The 15,648-nt window shown below is 52.8% G+C and overlaps 1 protein-coding gene across 2 annotated transcripts in view; it reads right to left on the bottom strand.

Moving 5' to 3' along the window:
- The window catches only part of FAM3D (family with sequence similarity 3 member D), a 44,612-nt gene that overhangs the window by 10,856 nt on the left and 18,108 nt on the right, over nt 1-15,648 (bottom strand). The window contains exons 1-6 of one of the 2 annotated variants that reach the window (XM_013973520.2): nt 15,087-15,234; nt 12,978-13,028; nt 10,463-10,570; nt 7,817-7,834; nt 4,477-4,600; nt 3,091-3,149 (exon numbers count right to left, since the gene is read on the bottom strand). In XM_013973520.2, the coding sequence (XP_013828974.1) occupies nt 3,091-3,149; nt 4,477-4,600; nt 7,817-7,834; nt 10,463-10,570; nt 12,978-12,990 (322 nt within the window). In that variant the 5' untranslated portion in view covers nt 12,991-13,028; nt 15,087-15,234. Of the gene's footprint in view, nt 1-3,090; nt 3,150-4,476; nt 4,601-7,816; nt 7,835-10,462; nt 10,571-12,977; nt 13,029-15,086; nt 15,235-15,648 lie in introns of those variants that run through there. The other variant, XM_018038466.1, reaches the window with a different exon arrangement.

Below are 15,648 nucleotides of genomic sequence, written 5' to 3'. Positions count from 1 at the left end.
GTTTCACAGGAGCAGTGTGTCCTCCTGAGAAGCATATCCTTCCTGACAGAAGCAGAGGAGATTAAGAAGAGGTGCCAAGAATACGCAGAAGAACTATGCAAAAAAGATCTTTATGACCCAGATAATCATGATGGTGTGATCACTCACCTAGAGCCAGACATCCTGGAATGTGAAGTCAAGCAGGCCTTAGGAAGCATCATTATGAACAAAGCTAGTGGAGGTGATGGAATTCCAGGTGAGCTATTTCAAATCCTGAAAGATGATGCTGTTGAAAGTGCTGCACTCAATATGCCAGCAAATTTGGAAGACTCAGCAGTGGCCACAGGACTGGAAAAGGTCAGTTTCCATTCCAATCCCAAAGAAAGGAAATGCCAAAGAATGCTCAAACTACTGCACAATTGCACTCATCTCACACGATAGTAAAGTAATGCTCAAAATTCTCCAAGCCAGGCTTCAGCAATACATGAACCGTGAACTTCCTGATGTGCAAGCCAGTTTTAGAAAAGGCAGAGGAACCAGAGATCAAATTTCCAACATCCACTGCATCATGGAAAAAGCAAGAGAGTTCCAGAAAAACACCTATTTCTGCTTTATTGACTTTGCCAAAGGTTTTGACTGTGTGGATCACAAGAAACTGTGGAAAATTCTGAGAGAGATGGGAATACCAGACCACCTGACTTGCCTCTCGAGAAACCTATATGCAGGTCAGAAAGCAACAGTTAGAACTGGACATGGAACAACAGACTGGTTCCAAACAGGAAAAGGAGTACGTCAAGGCTGTATATTGTCACCCTGCTTATTTAACTTCTGTGCAGAGTACATCATTAGAAACGGTGGGCTGGAAGAAGCACAAGCTGGGATCAAGATTGCCGGGAGAAATATCAATGACCTCAGATATGCAGATGACACCACCCTTATGGCAGAAAGTGAAGAGGAACTAAAAAACCTCTTGATGAAAGTGAAAGAGGAGAGTGAAAAAGTTGGCTTAAATCTCACCATTCAGAAAATGAAGATCATGGCATCTGGTCCCATCACTTCATGGGAAATAGATGGGGAAACAGTGGAAATAGATGGGGAAACAGTGGAAACAGTGTCAGGCTTTATTTTTTGGGGCTCCAAAATCACTGCAGATGGTGATTGCAGCCATGAAATTAAAAGACGCTTACTCCTTGGAAGAAAAGTTACGACCAACCTAGATAGCATATTCAAAAGCAGAGACATTATTTTGCCAGTAAAGGTCCGTCTAGTCAAGGCTATGGTTTTTCCAGCGGTCATGTATGGATGTGAGAGTTGGACTGTGAAGAAAGTTGATCGTTGAAGAATAGATGCTTTTAAACTGTGGTGTTGGAGAAGACTCTTGAGAGTTCCTTGGACTGCAAGGAGATCCAACCAGTCCATTCTGAAGGAGATCAACCCTGGGATTTCTTTGGAAGGAATGATGCTAAAGCTGAAACACCAGTACTTTGGCCACCTCATGCGAAGAGTTGACTCATTGGAAAAGACTGATGCTTGGAGGGATTGGGGGCAGGAGGAGAAGGGGACGACAGAGGATGAGATGGCTGGATGGCATCACTGACTTGATGGACATGAGTCTGAGTGAACTCCGGGAGTTGGTGATGGACAGGGAGGCCTGGCGTGCTGCGATTCATGGGGTCGCAAAGAGTCGGACACAACTGAGCGACTGAACTGACGGACTGACTGACACATGCTAGTAAAGTAATGCTCAAAATTCTCCAAGCCAGGCTTCAGCGATACGCTAACCTTGAACTTCCAGATGTTCAAGCTGGCTTTAGAAAAGGCAGAGGAATCAGAGATCAAATTGTGAACATCCATTGGATCATTGAAAAAGCAAGAGAGTTCCAGAAAAACATCTATTTCTGCTTTATTGCCTATGCCAAAGCCTTCGACTGTATGAATCACAACACACTGTGAAAAGTTCTGAAAGAGATGGGAATACCAGACCACCTGACCTGCCTCCTGAGAAATCCAGTCAAGAAGCAACAGTTAGAACTGGACATGGAACAACAGACTGGTTCTAACTCGGGAAAGGAGTATGTCAAGGCTGTATATTGTCACCCTGCTTATTGAACTTATATGCAGAGTACATCATGAGAAATGCTGGACTGGGTGAAGCACAAGCTGGAATCAAGATTGCCGGGAGAAATATCAATAACCTCAGATATGCAGATGACACCACCCTTATGGCAGAAAGTGAAGAATTGAAGAGCCTCTTGATGAAAGTGAAAGAGGAGAGTGAAAAAGTTGGCTTAAATCTCAACATTCAGAAAACAAAGATCGTGGCATCTGGTCCCATCACTTCATGGGAAATAGATGGGGAAACAGTGGAAACTGTCAGACTTTATTTCTTGGGCTCCAAAATCACTGCAGATGGTGATTGCAGCCATGAAATTAAAAGACACTTGCTCCTTGGAAGAGAAGTCATGACCAACCTAGATAGCATATTGAAAAGCAGAGACATTACTTTGCCAACAAAGATCTGTCTAGTCAAACCTATGGTTTTTCCAGTGGTCATGTATGGATGTGAGAGGTGGAGTATAAAGAAAGCTGAGCACCAAAGAATTGATGCTTTTGAACTGTGGTGTTGGAGAAGACTCTTGAGAGTTCCTTGGACTGCAAGGAGATCCAACCAGTCCATCCTCAAGGAAATCAGTCCTGAATATTCATTGGAAGGACCGATGTTGAAGCTAAAACTCCAGTTCTTTGGCCACTTGATCCAAAGAGTTGACTCATTTGAAAAGACCATGATGCTGGGAAAGACTGAAGGTGGGAGGAGAAGGGGGCGACAGAGGATGAGATGGTTGGATGGCATCACTGACTCAAAGGGCATGAGCTGTGTAAACTCCGGGAATTGATGCTGGGCAGGGAGGCCTGGCGTGCTGCAGTCCTTGGGGTTGCAAAGAGTTGGACGCGACTGAGCAACTGAACTGAACTGATTATCCTGAGACAGATACACAGGCAGGGGCCTGGCTGCGCCTGTGGGGTAGACCTGGTCTTTTAGACCTGTTCCCACAGGCGCAGCCAGGCTTAGGAGCATGCTGGAGGCTGTCTGGGAATGGGTCAGCTACTCACCATCCACCAGGACGATGTTCAGGCCTCTGCCCACGTTGTTTTTCACAGGACTCATGATCCTAAAGGAAAAGAGAGAAACAAAAGGCAACCGTTGGTCCTGAGTGTGTAATGAGCACTGTGTGTTCCAGACTCTGGAACTCTGAGAGGGCCCACACGGTGCAATGCAGAGGTGTCAGAGGATACACAGCATCATGTGGGCCATCTGCTTTCTCCTGGAAATGAGCAGTGGGCTGGATTCTCTGAGAGTCTCTCACGGCACGTTTGGACCAGAACAGTCTGCTTGGGGAAGAGGGAGGGTCCCTGCCTGGGGCTGGGAGGTGTTGGAGAAGCGGCCAGCCCGTCTCCCCAGGCCAGGAGGAAGGCAGAGTCTGGCCATGTCTGGGGTCCCCAAGGGGAGCCCAGCTGTGTTCCTGCCGCCCAGTATCCTGTCCTCTGGTGTCCTTGAAAACTGTCCTTCTCTGTCTCTAGCCAGGAGGTTCTCAGTACCGACCTCTCTCCCAGGCCTGGACAAGCGAGTATGCTGTGCCGCTGATCACAGTGATCAGGCCAGCGTGGTCACGTGACCTAGGCCAGCCAATGAGCCCCAGTCCCGGGACTTTCACAGGGTTAATTCACAAGGGGAAGCTCTTCCCAGTGGGGTGCTAGACAGGGTCAACCCAGCTGGTAGCCACCCTCCTTCACCATATAAAGAAGCCCATTTTCAGTAGAGAAAGCCGAACCCAATGACAGAGGCATGCGGAGCTGAAGGTGCTGTGAGAGGGAGCCTTGAGACTTGGTCTGAACCCCTGGATTCGGCTGTTTCTGATGGCCACTGTCTCTGGGCTTTTGGGCACACGAATCGGCAAGTCTCCTTGTTCTGCCCAAGCAATTTGGAGCTAGGTTCAGATTCCAGATTCCTGTCTCTGGCTTCTTTTGTGGGGTGGACTTGCTGCCCTACCTAGAAAGCCTGGCACACAGTCTTTGTCCTGCACCTGGGCCCAAGCCCTGGCACCGCTGCCTCTGGGCTTTGACGCCTGGCCTTGATCTTGAACACGAGGCACGCCCCTCACAGGGAGCCCAGCAGCTTGGCCGTCAGACAGACCTGAGTTCATATCTGGCTCTACCAATGGTTAGCTGAGTAACTCTGCGTCTTAGTTTCCTCTCTTTACAAAGGGGAGAATTATCGCCCACCTCTAGGAGTGCTGGGGTGCAAGGGAGATGCTGCTGCAAGTCCCCTAGGAAGGCAGTGGCAGATTCGCAAGGATTATTATTATTATTATGTCTGACTAACCCACCCAGAGCGAAAGGAAGTGTGTGGAAGGTGTGGGCTGGCCTCAGGGCCACCCTGAGGCCTCTGCACGTGCTGATGAGTGAAGGCATGAAAGTAATGAAATGCCAGAAACTTACATTTGGTCCTCAAAGCACATGGTGGGGCCCACGACGTTGGCGGCCCCACTGACGATTTTAAACGCAAAGAAGTTGTCTGGGCACGATTTGCTGAGGCCGCACTTGGTCTTCACCAACTGTGAAGCTGGGGAGGGAACGCAGCAGCTTTGGTGGTGGCAGGAGGCCCTGGAGGAGGAGGGGAGCTGGGGCTGGGCGTGGTGGGAGGGTAGGGGAGTGAGGGTGGAGGGCGGCTAAGGGCCTCTTCCCAGAGACATCTTCCCTGACTACCTAAGTCTACGGACTTGCCCCTTTCTGGGCTCCCACAGAGTCTCCAACAACCCCATAAAGACACAGGATAACATGTATCTGACCACTCAGAGTTCATTTCCGGGCTTCCCATCCCAGCCTCAGCCCGGACACAATGCCTGGCTGTCTCCACGCCCCTGGCAGCTGTGTGCAGAACAGTGAGTGGTGGGTTAGTGACCAGAGTCTCCAGGGTGATTAGGGGATTCTCCTGTGAACTTCCTCTTGAGCCACAGCAGCCTTTTGAGCTCTCAGAGGCCCCTGTGGACAATCCCTGGGGGCCCAGCATGGTGGTGGGCGCATGTCCCACTAACCAGGTTTCCTTGAGCAAGCCCTCAACCTCCTTGCACATCCAGTCCCTCAGCTGGGAAACGGGCTAATCATGGTGCCTCCCCACTGGGTCGTGTGTGGGCTTAATGAGTGCAGGTTAGTGTTCAGAGCTTATTGGCTGTTCCTGTGACTCACTTTCCGTGTACCTACTATGTCTGGGACTCACAGGGACTAGGCAGGTGGTTCTGGGACCTCCCGCTGGGCTTTGCATGGTCTCTGGAGCCCACTGAGGACTCAACAGGTGAGACCTCTGGTTTCTGTGGCTGCTATGACGCCCTATATCCTCTCCATGTGGCCCTCCCCAGGCAGACCCTGTGGAAGGCAGGAGAGGCAGACGGGCCCTCAAACAGCCGCCGAGGTGGCACGTGTGCCGTCAGCCTCGAAGTTTCCAACTTGTATTAACGCGTGTTTGTTTGTTTGTTTTTTAACACCACCTACCAGTTTGGAAGTTGCCCTTAGGAGGACTGAGTAAACGGGGAGTTACAGCGCTTTCACCTGCAGAGGGACAGCTGTGGCCGGGCGGCCTCGCTCTCTTCCAGCCCCCAGGCCAGGCGTCCAGCTGAGCCATGCCAGGGGCGCTTGGAGCAGACCCGCAGGCTTCCTAAAGATGCGGCGCATGCCAGGGCCTTGCTGTGTGCTAGGCACTGTGGTGAGCACTGTTTCTTTACTGTCTTGTTAAATCTTCCCCATAACTCCCGTGGCTGGCACACAGTAGGCACTCAATAAGTCCTCACTGAATGATCACCTAGAGCATCTGGGTGAGTAGGGTCTCCACACCCTTGCCAGCCTAGAGGGGGGCTTCATGGGAATCAGAAACAAGGACCCCTCTGCCAAGCGGGGGACACGGCCCCTAGTGCCAAGCTCAGCAAGCCCCTGGTGCCTCTGAGTAGGTGAAGGCGCCCTTTCCTAGGAGTGAATGCCACCGCACCAGGGCGCCCCTGGTGGAGTGGGTGGCCCTGATGATCTGAGTGGAATGCCCACCCTAGGCTCTCATCCCTCCACCCTGAGTTCCCGCTCATCCGCCTGATGGGTGTAACCAGAGCTCCAACCGGGACATCATCACCAGAGAGTGAGGGCCGGGGGTGGAGATGTCCCCGAGGAAGTGTCCAGAGAGAAGGCCTGGCATGTGAACCGGATGTCCCTGCCCAGCCCTCTGGACAGAACCCCCCCCAAAAGTGCTGGTGGAGGATGAGGCTGGGAGGGGTCCTCTTATCCTATGAGTCTTGGGGCCCCACCTCCGCCACCTGCCCCCCCACAGGGAGCCCAATTTATTTTAGAGTCCAGAGGGTCTCATCTTGCTGGACGGGCTGTTTCAGGCCTTGGGGACCACCCTGGAGTTGGCCCGGGGCCTGATCACCTGCGCTGAGTCTGACAAACCCGATGTCAACAGGCCAGCTTAGCAGGCTTTTCTCAAATTGATTTTCTGACCATCCAGGCTTCACGGTCAAGCTACTGGACGTGGGAGAGGAGGCCCAGGGGTCTCAGCCACTGAAGGGCAGGTGATTTGCTATGTGGGTTTGGGTTCTGGGGGCTTCCTAAGCTGTCCCACCCCTCTGTGAAGCCCAGCACTATTGCTTGGGGCATGCAGATGACCGCTGGAGGGGTGTGGTCTGGGGGAACCTGGGCCAGTTTCAGGAATCTGCTGTGTGACTTGCCATAAATCTCTCCCTTTCACTTTGCCAACTATAAAATGAGGGGATTGGTTTAGATCAGGAATAGAGAGGGGGACCCAGAGGTGCTGTCTCTTGTTAAGGTGTGTTGAGAGGGTGGGCTCCAGACTACAAGGGGAGGTTGACTCCCACTCTGCCCCTGAGAGCTATGTTGCCTTGGCCAGGAGATTTCACCTCTCTGAGCCTCAGTTTCCTCATCTATAAAATGGGGGTATGTACAGCACCTGCCTAGGGTTGTGGTGAGGATTGCAGAAGGTGCCCAGAAAGTTCGGAATACAGGGCTGGCACAGTGGACACTTAGTCCCTGTCATCATCACCATAATTGTCCCCTCCTCCTATCTTCTCTGCACCTCTGGAGCTGGGTCATTGTAAAACGCTGTTCCGACACCCAGCATTCCTGGCCTCCCACTGTTCTCTCCATTCCCATACTCGAGTACCTGACTCTGCAAGCAAGTTCTCTCCTGGAGTCCCAGCACTCCTGCCCCTAGGCTTTTATACAGCATGGTACCTCCTGTGCAAGGAAGAGCTAAAAAGCTACCTCCTCCTTGAGGCCTTCCCAGACCCCATCCCACTGGAAGTGGGCGGCCCTCCTGGAGCCCTGGGCACTTGCTCCACCTCTCTCAGCACACATGGTTCTTCTACCCAAAGAGACAATCAGCACCCCCTTCTGATTGCCGCTGGGGCCCTTGTGGTGCCCAGCATGGCCCTGAAGCAGGAGCCATAAGCCAATTCTGGGGTCACTGCAATGAGGATAATAAGCACAGCCTGTATCCTCGGTGCTCCCAGCCACGTAGGGGATGAGAGAGCGGAGGCAGGGTGGCTGCAGTCCATACTGCAGGCTGGGGGCACCAGGGAAGGGAGAGAGTTGAAGCCTCCCTAAGAGTCTGAATGGCTGAGAAGGGGCCACAGGGCTTGGGGGCTTCACAAGGCACCATCAGACCAAGAACTAAAAGCTGGGCGGGCTCTGGGAAACCAGGTTTCTCTCAAAGCTTCAGGGCTGGGAGTAGACACCCCGGAACACCTCATTCTAAGAGCATCAGGGCTGAGTTGACACTCACAGTTCTTGTGGGCTGAACCTGTTGGAGAGAAGACAGAATCTGGTGAGCAAGTGTTTTGAGCTTGCCCGCATAATGGAGGTGGGTCCTGGGTGGGGGTGGGGGGAAGAAGGGAAATCAGAGTGGTGCTGGCCTGGCCAAGCACAGTCCCCCTCCCGTGGCAAGGGGGTGAAATGAGCTGAAAGTCCCATTTTATCTGGGAATCCTTCTGCACTTGCTGCTGCCACCTCTTCACACACATGCGCGCGCGTGCACACACACACACACACACACACACACACACACACACACACACACACACACAGGACTCTGTCACGGCTGAAAAGAAGCAAGCCTCTATGGTGAGGCCCACTGGACTTGGAGCCTGATGGTGTGTGACCAACTGCGTGGAGTTTCCTCCTCTGGGGCTGAGCCTCTGCACCTGCACAGCGGCTGTGGGGAAGGTCCAGCGAGAGGAGCCCTGAGGGCCTGGCTGGGAGCCGGGAGCCCTGGCCTCCGGGAGGGGCAGGACTGTGCTGCTGCCACTGCTGAGCTGCCTTGCGCGTCCCTTCCTGACTCCTGCAGCCCCGCCTGTCTGCATTGGGCTGCGCATCTCAGCTACACTGTGTGCAGGTTAGTCTTGCGCAGGGCACAGAGATCTCGACTCCAGGGCCTTTGTGGGAGACCCTAGAGCCAGCCACACCTGAAATCCGACACCTTGGGCTTCCCAATGACCCACGAAATGACATCCCACTTCGTTTAAACCACTTACAGTGGGGTTCATCATTCTCATCTGAAAGAACCCTGCCCAGTTTATCAGCCAAATCAGGAAATCTTTAATTGCCCAATTTCTGTGCCACAGACCCCTTTGGTGATCTGGAAAAGCCTATGAACTCCCCTACAAATAAATTCACTCCCACTTTTTTTGAGACACTCAGTGCTTCTTACTCTACCAGGCAGCAAGTTATTGAATGTGTAAAATAAAATAGATTGGATTAAAAAGGAAACCAACCATACACCAAGATAATAACAAAAACAGTAGGAAATGTGGTGCTACAGCAAGATATGTGCTTCCATATTAATGCGTTAAGTCACTGTATGTGTTTTGCAAGACTCCAGTCATGTTAATATACTTCCATTTTTCTATATGCTATAATGAATTGTGTTTGTATCCCCCCTTCAAACCCTGAGCTGGAGCCACATTCTGGGGTGCTCCTCATTCCAGGGTCTCGGGGGGCCTAGCACCGAGCGGTTACATGTTGAGCCTTGGGGAGATGTGTTGATTCGTCACACCCCGGGTGGCTCAGTTCTGAGAGGGAGACTACCTTGGGGGCTCCCTTCAAACACTCCCCTCCTACCCCAAGCTGGGGCTGTCTTCTCCACAGCTCACTCCTGCTCCGAGCTGCCTGCACTGATCTCCTCCAAGGCCAGAAGCACGGCCAAGTCAGTCTGTGGTCTGTGACTGGGCCTGGTGGCCACCACGTATCTGTATCTATATGAACTGTTCTGAGCAGGTGTGGGGCGTGCCGGACAAGGAGCAGATGGGGTAAGGCCCGATGAGATTCCACTGTGGGAGCTGGTGGTAAAGGCAGGGTGCCTGTCCTCTCACTGCTGTGAAGGCGTGAGCTGGCTAGGGCCACTAGAGGTTACTACATTTGACTGTGTCAGTGGAGGTGGTTCTTGGTTTTTAAGGAGGACAAATCCGGAGGTATAAATTTCCCTCCCTTTCTCTCCTTCCTCTGAAAGGATTTAGATCTGGGAGGCCTGGGTTCCCAGTCCTATTCTGATATCTAGAAGGGACATTTCAGGAAGTTTCTTAATCTCTCGGAGCTTCTCTTTTTCTCAGACCACACATAAAATGACAACATGAGGTCATGCTTAAGTCCACGCCACAAATATACTGTGAATCATTCCATGGGGCATTCATGCAGGTCAAATGAGACCACGCATGTAAAGCTGCTAGCAACCATCACCCGTCCATCATTCATCCATCCATCCTTCCATCCATCCATGTTTCTTTCACTTATCAACTGTTTACTGAGCATCTGATCTGAGGTGTTAGAGAGACAGATATACCCAAGACAAAATTCTGGCCTTCAGGAAGCTCACATTGCATGAGCTGGAGATAGGTAATGATGAAGTAAACGAATAAATAAACAGCACAGTGATGATCTGAAGGGGACAGGCTGACATGAAAGACTACAAGAGGAGGAGCAGGTGCAGGTCGAGCTGGGGTGGGCAGGAAGGTTTCTTTGAGGAGGAAACATTTGAGCAGAGGCCCGAGGCTGAGAGGACCCGCCACAGGGAGGTCTGAGCAAAGAGGAACAGCAGGTGCGGCTGGAAGGCGCTCAGGGCCCAGGCAGTTTTCTCCCCTGCTCTGTCCCTCCCTTCTTTTTCCCTCTGTCCTTCCTTCTTGGGTCATATTTCCAAAATGGTCCTTGATGCAGGCGCATGTTCTGACCGGGGCCTTGGAACACTTCTCTGTTCTCCATGGGTTCTCAGCCTTCCTGACATTGGACTGGGGTGCAGTTTCCTCTTCCCTGACCCTGAATGTGTGGGGTCCCAAGGGCAGCCCTTTGCCACGTCTGGCCACCTCCTGGGTGACCCAGGGCTGGACTAGACCCTTGGCCCCTGGCCCCAGCTCTTGCCCCAGTAGGGAGCCCTACTCACCTATCCAGCGGGGCAGGCGAAGGGTTTTTATGTTGAAGTTGATATATTCGCGGATGAAGAGCCACGTGGAAACCACGGCAAAAATTAGGGCCAGGAAGCGAAGCAGACCTGCAGAGCAAGGAGATGCTGCTCTGAGACCACAGTGCTAGGCCGCATGGCAAGGCTCCACGGGCGTCCTCCCAAATCCCCTCAGTGAGACCTCTTCCCAAGATTCCACGTTGGAGGCAGGGTCACAGGGATTAACGTGTTCATAGTCTTTTTCCTGGATGCAAATTTGCTGGGGAATTTTGTGAGCACAGAACTCCACAGGGGTTAATCGGAAGAAAAAAAGAAAGCTAGGAGCCTTGGAAATGAACTTCACCAACTTCATATCTGAATGCACGGATGAGAGGAAGAGTTAATCCTGTGTGTCAATCATGGTTGAACCTTATTTTATCTGAACGTCATGTGAAAATGGAGCAACTGCCCCACGCTGTAGGTCCAGAGCCTGCCCACACCATGGACCAGTCCCCAGCCTGCATGGCAAGACCAATGTGAATCCACGTGGTGACCCAATGGGGGATCATGCCGCAAAGTTACCTGGTGACCCTCCCCAAGGTGGGGCTGCTGGGAGGGAGGCTTAGACACACACTTCCTGGGCTCCTCTTAGCCTTTCGGAGAGGGGTGAGGTCTCAGGCGGTGAGGTCTGGGAATTAGCACCCTGAGGGGAGGCCTGAGGCAGGAGAGTAGGAGGCAGGTGAGCTGCGGCTCTGAGAGGCAGGAAGGCTCGGGGTGGCCACCCACTACCGTGTGACCTTGGACAGGGGCTCAGCACCTCTGAGCTGAAGCCCCTCAGTCACAGAGTGGACACAGTAACGTGCCTGCTGCTGAGCCCATGGCTGGTGGGGCAGGATGCGGTAGTTGTCACGACTAGGCGGTCTCTAAGGTGGCTTGAGGGGGTGGGGTTGGTCCCTTGTGTTTTCCATCAACTCCCCCCAAAAGCCATCACAAACCACACACGGCGCTCTGCAGGAGTGCACACCCGCCTGCCAGACGTGGCCTCTTTGCCTCACAGCCAGGCTTACTCCCTGTCTTCTCTCCCACACACATGAGCCGGGCCCCCGGAGCTCCCTGTCTGCTCCCCTTCCCCGTGACTCTGCCAGGCCTGCAGCAGGCCGCACCACACCTCCCACTTCAAGGACCCTGGAGACCCCCCATTGTGCCTTGAGAGTCAAATCCAACCTTCAGGCAAGTTCCCTCTCTCAGTGCCTGACCTCCCTCTCTGCGGCCACAGCGCTCTGAAGGTGCCGGGTCTCGTCTGACCTCTGTCTGCACCACCCTTGCTCCTCAGCCCTGAATTCAGCTGTGGCTTCGTGCTGGTCTCAAGCTACTTGGGGCGAGGAAGAAGGCCCTCCAGATCCCATGGGGTGGGGCTCAGGTCTGTGGGGTCCCTCATCTTCTAGGGCCTCAGCTCGCATCATTTGGCCCTCCTTTTGTGTTGGGTGCTAGGCGAGCGGCATTGACACACGTTATCTCAGTCCCCTCTGTGTTGTAGGCTACCGGTTATCCCCGCTGTCAGATGAGGAAACTGCAGATGAGGTCACTGGCTAGTAAGTGACAGGAGGTGGGACCTGAACCTGGATAAGTAAGGTGCCTATAATACCCGTGTTCTTCAGGGACCTACATTCAATATCCTTTAATAAACCATAATGGAAATGAATATGGAAAATAATGTGTGTATATATGTATATAACTGAATCACTATGCTGTACTGCAGAAATTAACACAACATTGTAAATCAACTATACTTTTAACAGGTTTCCCTGGTGGCTCAGATGGCAAAGAATCTGCCAGCAATACAGGAGACTGGGGTTCAATCCTTGGATTGGGAAGATCCCCTGGAGAAGGGAATAGCAACCCATTCCAGTATTCTTGCCTGGAAAATCCCAAGGACAGAGGAGCCTGTCAGGCTATAGTTCATGGGGTTGCAAAGAGGTGGACACAACTGAGTGACTAACACACACTTCAATAAAAATAAATAAAAGTTGTGCTCTGAACTTCCTCACTGGTGTTTGGAAATACAAACGAATGGTGTCAGTTTCCTGTTTGGTGCCTCAGTTCCCCTATCTCTCTCTACACAGAGGGTACAGTCTGAGGGTGGAAGCTTGGAGCAAACGCCTCTCCTGGTGCCCAGCCCTGTGGTTTCAGGATTCTAGAATAGCCCTCTACAAATGTTTCGTCTGTAATTTCCAGCCAGGGTGAAGTGTTTCCCAGAGCAGGTAAGTCTCCATGTTCCCAGCCAGGTGGGCCAGTTTCTGCAACCCTTAGCCTCGAGGCAGGCAGTCCCCTCTTTACACTCTTCCAGGCCCTCCCTGGATTGGTTTTTTCCTGGAATTCTGGCCAGACCAGCTGAAAACAGATGAAGCCAAGTGGGCTGTGAGTCCAGGCTGGGCAGACACTGCTGACAGAAAAGCGATTCCCAAGCCTGATTCAGACCGCAACCTTGAACCCTGGAGTCCTCAGAGCCTGGCCTTACCTGACAGTCTCATCCTGTCGAGGTGAAGAGTGACTGGGGGTCAGGGTCAGTCTGTGGAGAGAAGAAAATAAGATTGGAAACTGGTATCTAGGCTGTGAAAGTGAACAAGACTGAAGATGAGGGATAGGTTCCTAAAACCCAGCACGTCATAGTTCTTTTGGTCTGGTCTGTTCCCTCTCTGCCTTCACCTCCTCTTAGCTTTTGCCCCTGGAGTTTCATATTCAATTCAACATGCCTTTTTGGAATGCAGAGATTAGGACGCAGAGGAAGATGCAGTCTGCCAGCCATCATCCCCTGGAGGCTTGATTCATCCATGTATCTACCCATTCATTTGTCCATCCATCCATCCATCCATTTATACATCCATCCATCCTTCCAACCATCCATCCATCCATTTGTCTATCTGTCCATTCATTTGTACATCCATCCATCATTCTGTCCCTCTAGCCAGCTGAGAGATATTGAGCTAGCCAGCTCCAGTGAAACCATTAGGAAGCAGAAGCTCAAGTGATCTTTGCTGATGGGCCAAGATTATGAGTAACAGGGACTCACATAGCACACAGGTGAGTTTGCTCTGGGTACCGTATGTACATCATCTTCTTTAATCCTCATACCCACCCCGCCTCCCTTCCTCCACCCCCGATGCCTCCACACTCCCGCTTCAGGAGTCAGTAAGCTAAGACTCTCCATTGTTAAGCCCAGGGCCGTTCAGTGTGCCAGAGTCAGGGGCAGGATCTGGACGCAGGTCTCAGCTGCCTTGTTCCCATGATGTCACCCAGTCAGTGCTGTCTCAGAAGAGAGATGAAACTGAAGTTTCCTCCCTTCCCGAGTCCTGGGCAGGGGCAGGGTCATCCTCGGTCCCACCTCGCCCCTCTGCTGCCCCAGCTACCGGTAGTTACCAGGGATTTGACAGTGCTGAGACCCCTCAGGAGGTGTCTGGAGACGAAGAAGAGGGGAGAGCAAGGCAGCTGGTAACTGTTCTGGGTCTCAGGCCCCCCAGCCATCTGGAGGGTCTCTGACTGCAGCGACTTGCTCCCACCACTCTTCCAGCCTCCTCCCCACCCCAGAATCCTCTTTATCCTAAGAATCCATTTCAGCAGACTCTGTATCCAAAGCCCAGCAGCCAAGGATCCAGACAGGAGACAGAAGACCTGGACACACCTGGTACCGAGGCGGTCAGGTGGGGTCAGTCCTTGTTACTTCATCAATGGCAACAGCAAATGCAACCCATATTTCCTTTTGAGAATAATAAAAAATCCTCCCACCCACCCTGGCCCCTCTACCCACTAAGACCTTCCAGGTGAGAAAGCTGAGCCATCACCTGGCCTCACCCGGAATATTGTAGGACTTTAAACTTCGGAAATTTGTATTATTAAGCTTTTTTTTTTTAAAGATATAAAATATGCACTTAAATTAAGTAAATAGATAAGGTTTTGGCTGTGCTGGGTGTTTGCTAGGTGGGCTCTCCGTTAGCTGTGGTGAGCGGGGCTGCCCTCTAGCTGCGGTGCTCTGGATTCCCGTTGCGGTGGCTCCTGCTGTTGATGAGCACGGGCTCTGGGCTGCGCAGGCCTCAGGACCTGCAGCTCTCAGATGCTGGAGCACAAGTTCAATAGTGTGGCACAGGGCTTGGTTGCTTCGCACCATGTGGGATCTTCCCAGATCAGGGACCGAAGCCCTGTCTCCTGCCTCGGCAGGCGAATTCTTAACCATGGGGCCGCCAGGGAAGCCCCACTGTGCTCTTGAATGTTCTCAGAATATTTCCCACAGAAAGCAGCCCAGGCTCCTGCAGGAGGCTTGAAGGACCTTCTGTGGGGTCCCCCATGTGTGGAGGAGCCAAGAGACCTGGGGGCCGGACAAGATGGAAGGACGGTGACAGGGTCTGACAGACGAAGGGACAGACATGGATACTGATGGAGACAGAGACTAGAGAGACAAAAACAAGGCCAAGAGGGAGAGGAACATGGCAGAGATAGAGACAGAAGGAGAGAAAGGAGACAGAGCAGAGAGACAGGAACAGGATGAGAGAGACAGAGGGTAAGTCCTCATGGCAGGCTCATGCCCAGCTTCAGAGGGAGCGAGTGAGACAGGCAGAGGGCAGGGGGCATGTACCTGGGCAGGGGGCTAGCCTCTCCCTCTGGAGCCCACGCCGAGCAGGGCTCTGGCTTCAGGGGTGGGGGCGGCGAGGGCTCTTCCGGCCTGACGTCCCTCCTGGCCAAGTCCCTGGTGACCCACTCAGCCCTTCAGAGCTCGCTGGGCTCCTGAGTCCCCTGGTGGCTCATCCTGCCAGCCAGCAGTGGCGGGGGGTGGGAGGGTCTGGAGCCCAGGTCAGGCCTGCTGAAGGTGGGGCAGGAAGGGAAAAAGCACCTGGGGCACGTACGCAAGGTGAGGCAAGAATTCTCTCTGCAGCCTCCCAGACCCCGAACAGTTTCCTTTCTCCTTGTTTCTAGGATTACCTCAACCTGTTATTCAGGTTATGAAATTGTGAGGCAAAGACACAGGAAGAAACATCCTGTTCCCCAGCCTGCTGGCTTGAGTGGCCCAGGCACAGACTCAGTGGAGGGTGGAGGGTGGGAAGCAGGAGATGGGGGTGGGGAGGTCAGAAGTTAGAAGGCATGAATTGCTAACAAGCTGCTCCACTGCGAACTGAGCAGAATGCCCACAGTCTGCCCTC

Source organism: Capra hircus, chromosome 22 (genome assembly GCF_001704415.2).
Source record: "Capra hircus breed San Clemente chromosome 22, ASM170441v1, whole genome shotgun sequence".
NCBI lineage: Eukaryota > Metazoa > Chordata > Mammalia > Artiodactyla > Bovidae > Capra > Capra hircus.
This window is presented reverse-complemented; position numbering and strand designations above follow the sequence as displayed.